The sequence below is a fragment of the Oreochromis aureus genome, linkage group 19 (genome assembly GCF_013358895.1).
Source record: "Oreochromis aureus strain Israel breed Guangdong linkage group 19, ZZ_aureus, whole genome shotgun sequence".
NCBI lineage: Eukaryota > Metazoa > Chordata > Actinopteri > Cichliformes > Cichlidae > Oreochromis > Oreochromis aureus.
Genome location: NC_052960.1, coordinates 31,901,776 through 31,909,047, shown reverse-complemented (window position 1 = coordinate 31,909,047; position 7,272 = coordinate 31,901,776). Strand labels below are relative to the sequence as shown.

At 40.8% G+C, this 7,272-nt stretch overlaps 1 protein-coding gene across 1 annotated transcript; it reads left to right on the top strand.

Moving 5' to 3' along the window:
• Positions 1 to 646: 646 nt before the first annotated feature.
• Positions 647 to 4,415, top strand: LOC116333146 (dehydrogenase/reductase SDR family member 13-like). The gene is made up of 6 exons (XM_031756308.2): positions 647 to 842; positions 1,717 to 1,835; positions 2,407 to 2,530; positions 2,763 to 2,935; positions 3,338 to 3,491; positions 3,648 to 4,415. The coding sequence occupies exons 1-6, from the start codon at positions 716 to 718 to the stop codon at positions 3,905 to 3,907; spliced, it is 957 nt and encodes a 318-aa protein (XP_031612168.1). The 5' UTR covers positions 647 to 715; the 3' UTR covers positions 3,908 to 4,415.
• The last annotated feature ends 2,857 nt before the right edge of the window (positions 4,416 to 7,272 follow it).

Genomic DNA, 7,272 nt, shown 5'->3' with positions numbered 1-7,272 from the left:
TCAAATCTGCTAATCAGATTTGATAGTTGGTTTAATTCCATAACTGACTGTGACTATATGTTAGAGGTTGTGAAACATTCTTATTAAACATTCTTAGAATAAGTTACATTTTGGGAGCAAAAGCAGCAACAGCTAGATTTGTGATTTCTAAATCTAAATCTAGACAGTGAAAGAATGAATGAATTACACTGACTTATAACTATCAGAGGCAATTATTAATTACGGAAGGCACTGAATGGTGCATGTGTGCAGGAATGATACGATTCAAAACCTCTTGTCTGTCAGAGAAACACCCAAAACCTCCACATTTTGAATGTCCTGTTCAAGAAAGCCGATAAATCTGAAGTTTAATCCAGCCATGAGTGCGGACATTTTTCACTTTTTTTACTGCTCTCAGATCAGTGATGAGATTTTAGGTAAAAGTTCGACACTTTGGTATCTGGAGTGATGTTTGCATGCTATCCATATTTTTCTGTCAATCGCGGATTTGTATTTATTCGTGTAAATGGAGTGAATGTGTTTCGACTCTCTGAGGTGTTCAGAGTGAAAAAAGTAGGTCACAGTGCTCTGACGCTTACGTCATTCCACAACTGGTCCGACCTGTCGAGGAGTGACTCGCTGGCACGTCTCAGATGAAACTCATCCGACAGGCGTGTGCATAAAGACAGATCCCCAGCTCAGCAGCCAGACACGAAGTTCTCAGCCGACATCCACCATGTTTCACCTCTTGCTTGTGGCCGTTGTACTTCTGGGAGGATACATCTTCCTCACACAGACTCTCTTCAAAAGATCCAAATGCAAAGGAAACGCCGCGATGTCAGGGAAGACCGTCATTATCACAGGTGAGACCGGAATCAAGCGCAGTTTGTATCAAAAAGACTGACTGCTAATGACACCAGCATCAAAAATGACGAAGTGTAGAAAGTGTGTCTACAAACAGTTCGGTGGCTGCTGTGTGTGCAGCACACAGAGCTCGCAGAGTTCAGCGAATTTTCCATTAATAGCTTGCTTCCTCTTACAAGGCGATAAGTTTGTTGGTGTTTGATTATGATAGCGATGGTGAGTAAAGGTACATAAGTTTTATTAAATCTGCAGGGAAAAGCAGATGATGAGCAAAAGAAAAGAAGCCCTTAAATGTATGTTTCCTATAATTATCTTCAATATTGCCACAAAAAAGAGGCTTTGAGTCTTTCGACGATGCCGACCTCCATCAGGGAAATGTAGATCGGCTTTCAGGAAAAACCTCATCAAAAACTAAGTGAACAGTAAATATGACATTTAAGCCGATTCAGCAGTTATTTCCAAATTCAAATAAAAATCTGTTTAACATTTGCATCTCTACACTGGATTTGTACAGAGAGGGAGTTCTCATCTAAACCTGAGCATTCCCCTTCTCTCTCTTCCCTCTGAGGTCGGGGCCATTTTATATGTCACAAATCTGTGCCGATCACAAAATTGGGATTTGTACAAATGTGATTGCTGTAATGAAAGAATTAAAGATGCGTTTTTCTTTGTTTTTGTGCTTTTTACTTTGGATGGGAGTGAAGTTTACAGCACAACAAAGGTGGAAGTGAAAATCTAGAATTCTTGTTTGCAATTTAGAAAGGTTTCTACTAACCTTCAGATAACACCACATTACACATTTGAATGGATGATTGTTCTTGTTTGTGATGGTTTGGGTTGATGTTGCTTATTCTTTTCCTGCTCTTCCTGTAGGAGGAAATACAGGCATTGGTAAAGCCACGGCTTTGCATCTGGCCAGGAAAGGAGCCAGAGTGATCCTGGCCTGCCGAAACAAGAACAAAGCTGCAGCTGCCATTGCAGAAATAGAAAAGGTAAGAAGAACGCACTGATGCATTGGCCACAATTTCCTCATGCTGTATGAAAGTTAATCCAAAGTTTCTCAGAAATGAGCACTGACATTTAAAACAATAGCTTGTGCAGTCGTCAGCAGGGAGTGGAGGCTCTGTAACAAAGTTCTATCATACTGTAACTGGCTGATGTGTGCTTTAGGTAATTAAAGCAGCTGAGAAAAAAGAATACAAGTTAAAGTAGTATGTGGATATGACTGTTTATTTATATTTATTCAGTAAGTACAATATGACCATTTTAAAGGACTGAGACTTTTTTTAAGGGAAGCTAAATTCTGAATTGAAATGTAAGCTGTGAAAGGAGTTAACCTTTTAAAGGCCTAGCTGACAGAGAGCACAAAATGATGAACACAGAACTTTAACGGGATTTACACGATCCTGCTGGAAGGAGCTGAGGCGTTCACTTCTTTCATTGATGGTAATGTTTGAACTGTTGCTTTCAGAAAAAAAACAGTAAAAAGGGATTGAAGTGAAACACTGAAGCGTAAGTTAAATGTAACATTACCTTCACTGAATCATAATAATCTTCTTCCAGGAAACGGGAAGTACAGACGTGATCTACATGCACTTGGACCTAGCCAGTCTGAAGTCTGTCCGCAGTTTCGCGGAAACATTCCTGAAAACTGAGTCCAGGCTGGATTTGCTCATCAACAATGCTGGTACACACACTACTACACAACAACACAGTGTCCACATAGTTGCAAGTACGAGGTGCTTCCAACTAAGTGCCATATCTGGCAAAAAGACATGCAAATACAGTTTTTAATGATGTGCCGCAGCAGTGGCGATTTGTCTGTTCTATGGAGACAGAGATATGTCTATAGAAAACCAGCTTCAAGAGATTAAGGAAGTACAAAGATTTCAAAAACCATTGTTAAAATATGTCCATAGGATTGGTGGCAGACGGGCGGACTGAGGATGGATATGGCATCGAGTTTGGGGTGAACCACTTGGGTCACTTCCTGTTGACCAATTTGCTGTTGGAGAGGATGAAGAAGACAGGGGGAGGACGAGTGATCACCCTGTCCTCCATGGCTCATCGCTGGGGACACATTGACTTTAACGTGAGTTTACAATAATTTAAAGAGAGGTGTGAGATATAAAGCCATCCTCACTCTGGAACAAGCCTTTTTCCGTCTTTTGGGACTCTTATTTTTAAAAAATGCCCTGCTCTAGTATTTCAGTAGTATGACTGAAGAGGTGATCATAATAAAAGTAAAAGTTGAGATTTTTATTTAGCATCAGAACTGGTTTTATTGCTTCACGATTCCTTTACATCAATGTGTGGCATGACATCAGATACTTTATCTCACATGGACTGCCCCAGATGCTTTCTGTGTTGTATTCAGAGACATTCCTTTCCTGCATTGTAATTTGGCCATCACCCTCACGAATGATGTTGTTGCACGTCTTTCACCTTCGCTTGTCTGAACAGCTTATTGACAAGGTTGTTTTTGTATCTTAAGGCTCTGGTTGCAAACAAAGACCTGGGAACTGGCAGATATAGCTGGCAATTTTTCCATGCATACTGCAACAGCAAACTGTGCAATGTGCTTTTCACCCATGAGCTTGCCAAGAGGCTGAAAGGAACTGATGTCACATGCTACAGTGTTCACCCAGGTAACACACTCACACTGGTTTATCTTTAATCAACACTCATTTTAAGCTATATATTACTGTAATTCAAGCTAAATTAACTGTTACTATCAGCATTTTATCCAAATTGAACACTAAAGGCACTAAGTATGTGATTGCTCTTTCCCTTCTGCCCTGTAGGTGTTGTCCGGACTGAACTGTCTAGAAATGTCAGCCTGTGGCAGAAGATTTTCATCCAGCCTGTGGCCTGGTTGCTGTTCCTGGACCCCGAGACAGGAGCTCAGACCACACTGCACTGTGCCTTGCAGGAAGGACTCGAACCTCTGAGTGGGAAGTACTTCTCCTGCTGTGAGGCACAGGAAGTGTCCGCTCATGCCCGAGATGACAAGGTGGCCCTGAAACTGTGGGAGGTCAGCGAGAAACTCTGTGGACTGGCATAGATTTATTGACCTTGCTATAAACCAGTTGTCGAGTCCATGAGCGATGAGCTGTCATTCAGACCTTTCTAATGGTATCGGTGGTACAGTGCTATATGAACATCTAGTTTGCTGTACAGCACTTCTTTTTCTTTTCTTTTTTTTTTTTTTTTAATCCTTACACTTTTCCTTTTTTCTGAAATTTAAACATCATTTCTGGTGTTGAATTTAATTGGTGTTGCTACAGTGCCATCAGCAGGATAGAAGCTGGGAATAATCATGTTCACCAGTGTCTTTTTTTTTTTTTTTTTTAAATATGGTGTATTTATTGTGAGCTGATACATATTTGGTATGTTACTGTTCTGTCACCTGTTGTGAGACAATGGCAACATGTTTTAACAGTTTCGTCATATTTTTTTTTAAATCATTTTTTATTTTGTATTTTTATGTAAATATTTTTGAATTCTCTGTACATTGTGTTCATACTGAGGTCCTTACTGAAGTTTGCCTTAATAAAAAATGTCGACCAGAATCTGTCCTCCGTCCCGATTTTTTCCGGGAGAATCCCGAATTTCAGTGCCCCTCCCGAAAATCTCCCGGAGCCACCATTCTCTGGTGGCAGCTACTGTACTTGGTTTTGATATTACTCTATTTTGCGACCCAGAAAGAGAAATAAAACTTTTAACATATTTTCAGGCAAGAATGTAGCTATGTAAACTTCAAATATCTGCGCCGGCGAGAACAGCAAACCCCCGCGGTTTTTTGCTACTCAGGTTAAACATAAATCACTCACATAACTTTAAAATGTTATTGTTTGGCTTTTTTCAGTGTTTTATTTCTTTGTGAGTAAATCAGTTTGGCTGAGATGATTGGATTAAATAAAACTTTATTAAGCCCTTCGGGGTTTTCACACAACTGAATAAACGTCAAACAGAAAACTGATTAAACAGAAGTGTGAGATGGTTGAGAATTTATGCCAGCATCCGGGTATACTTTAGATAGGAGGAGCAGATGGCAGAGTTTCACTCCACCGAGAGAGCTCGTGACGTAATTCTGATCGTCCAATTTCACAGTCATTCACTTCCAGCCTACCCTGCTTTCGGAGGACCTGGCCCACTTAGACCATGAAGGCCGCGTCCTCAGGTGGATGCAGCCTCTGAATTTGGAGACCCTCGCTGTTTCCTGCCGGACAATAATAACGGTGACATTTAACTTATTTTATCTGATAAATAAACATTGTAAAATTCAAGTTTTTTGTATATATAAAAAATATCCTTTTGACTGTCTCCCTAATTCTGAGGTCTCAAAGTTGGTAAGTATGCCTCTTGGGGGTTTTTTTCTCCTTTCATGGGAACAGAAGTTTTTGTTTTCCTTTAGAAGCCAGAATCTAATTCTTGCTGTGAAATTTTATTCATTTTGTTTCATTTGTGGCCTAGAATGGTCACATGTAAATTTCCTTAATATACACAGTAGATAGTGTACAGCACATTGCTGTTGACTACAAGCTTAAAGTATGTTATTATACCAGTAACTTGCTGTTATTGGATGATGTAATTTTTAGAAAAGATTATTCAGGGTCACCAGTGAAAACAGCAGGTGCCAAAAAAAAACTGTCACATGAGAATTGCTCAGCACGTGGCACAGCAAACTGTGCAGCCTCTTTCAGGTGCTGTCAAAACTCTGACATGAAGTTCTTCCAGACAGGAGCCTCTGTTAGATGCTCTAAAAACGACTAGGATCCTCCGTTGCGATCAGCTCAACAACAACAAGATGATAATCAGTTGACAGATTAGCTTCCTTTTTAGACTCAATGTCAGATCTGATGACACGAATGCAAAGTTGTTGATCAGCATGTGATCTCAGGTGTTCGAGTGCTAGCTGCTTTTAAGACATCATGGAGGCACAGAAGGCTCTGCTATCTGGCCTGTTCAGTCTGAGCCTGGCTGAGGTGTCTCTGCAGCTCTGCCTCAGATTTGTGTGTCCGTGATTACTGAAAGGCTCAAGGAATGTTTTCGGTGTTTAGCAGCAGAACTGGTTCTTTTGTTTCAGGAAGGCTTTGTGTCCTTGTGTGGCATGATATCCGATTAACTGTGTCATACACTTGCACCCTATACTATACTTACACATGTTGTATGCAGAGGACCTCACCTGCACTTTAACCTGGGCTATCACCATAACTGATGTCATTACATGTTGCTCCTGTGAGTATTTGCCTTTGTCGCTCATTTGATCCTGTGTTTCAGGCCCCAGTGGGAAACAGACTGTCATCATAACTTCTTCCAAAACAGTTCAGTTCAGCGCTGTTACAAGCTGGTAATGTCATCCAGTATAGAAACAAGAAGTAGTGCAGAGAGTTTGTTGGCAACAGCAGAATCATGTCTCATTACACTACACACTCAAGGTTTCTCCTTGGGCAGCATAATGCACTCAATGGATATTTTAATAATAAGCTCTGCTTCTTTCCAGCTGGAGCCCCTTTTGCCTTCAGAACCATCTTCATTTATCGTGGCATAGATTCAACAATGTGTTGTAAAGATTTGAGTCTATACTGACATATGTTGCCCCTCTCCACTACAGGCCAAAGGTGCTCTATTGGATTGAAATCTGGTGAGCGTGGAAGCCGTTTAAGTGGCGTGGCAGTGAATTCACTCTATTCAAATAGAGTGAACACACTGCCACATAACCAGTTTGACGGGATCTGATCTTTGTAATATGGCGTGTTTTTCTGCTGGAGGCAGCTGTCAGAAGGCAGGTACACTGTAGTGATAAAGAGGTGGACATGGTCAGCGCCAACATTCACACCACGCTCAGTTAGTAAAATGGAGCAAAGCCTCTGCTTCCCTGTTTAGAAATTCTACTTTTACTAATTGCTATTCAGTTTTTCTTCACATTTTTTTAATGGCATAAAAGTTCAAGCTTTTGGTATTTTGTTGCTTCTGTGCCTTCACTTGGTCACATTTCAGTTTACTCAAGTCTCAGTGATAATAACAGGTAGAGAAACTCAGGCCAAAGCTAAATTTTGATTTTGACAAAAGTCCTGAAATCTGTTATGATCGTTCTTCACAGTGTCATGGAAACGTAAAATAATCTAAATAAAAGCTGAAGTCACAAAGTATGCATAGCCGTTGTCACAACAACACTAGTGCTACTGGTTGGTGTGATCAAAGCTCACAAATCCAGACTCACAAATGTGAAAACACAGCAGGTGTCTGCAGCCTATAGGCTTGCAGCCCTGCGTCTGACTCACAGGTCTGTGATTGCTGAGCAGCTCTAGGAACACTTTGGTGTTGAACTGGTTCTTTGTTTCAGGATTCCTTTCCATCGATGTGACGCGATATCAGATCAGCTGCGTCACAGTCCCTCATACTTCACAGTGCAGAGAACATTCT

Excerpts from the sequence above, each read along its gene's own strand:
- LOC116333146 (XM_031756308.2), top strand. The coding sequence starts at position 716 with ATGTTTCACCTCTTGCTTGTGGCCGTTGTACTTCTGGGAGGATACATC. Across the intron at positions 2,531-2,762 it reads TTTGCTCATCAACAATGCTG|GATTGGTGGCAGACGGGCGG; the intron begins GTACACACACTA and ends ATATGTCCATAG. Across the intron at positions 2,936-3,337 it reads GGGGACACATTGACTTTAAC|GCTCTGGTTGCAAACAAAGA; the intron begins GTGAGTTTACAA and ends TTGTATCTTAAG.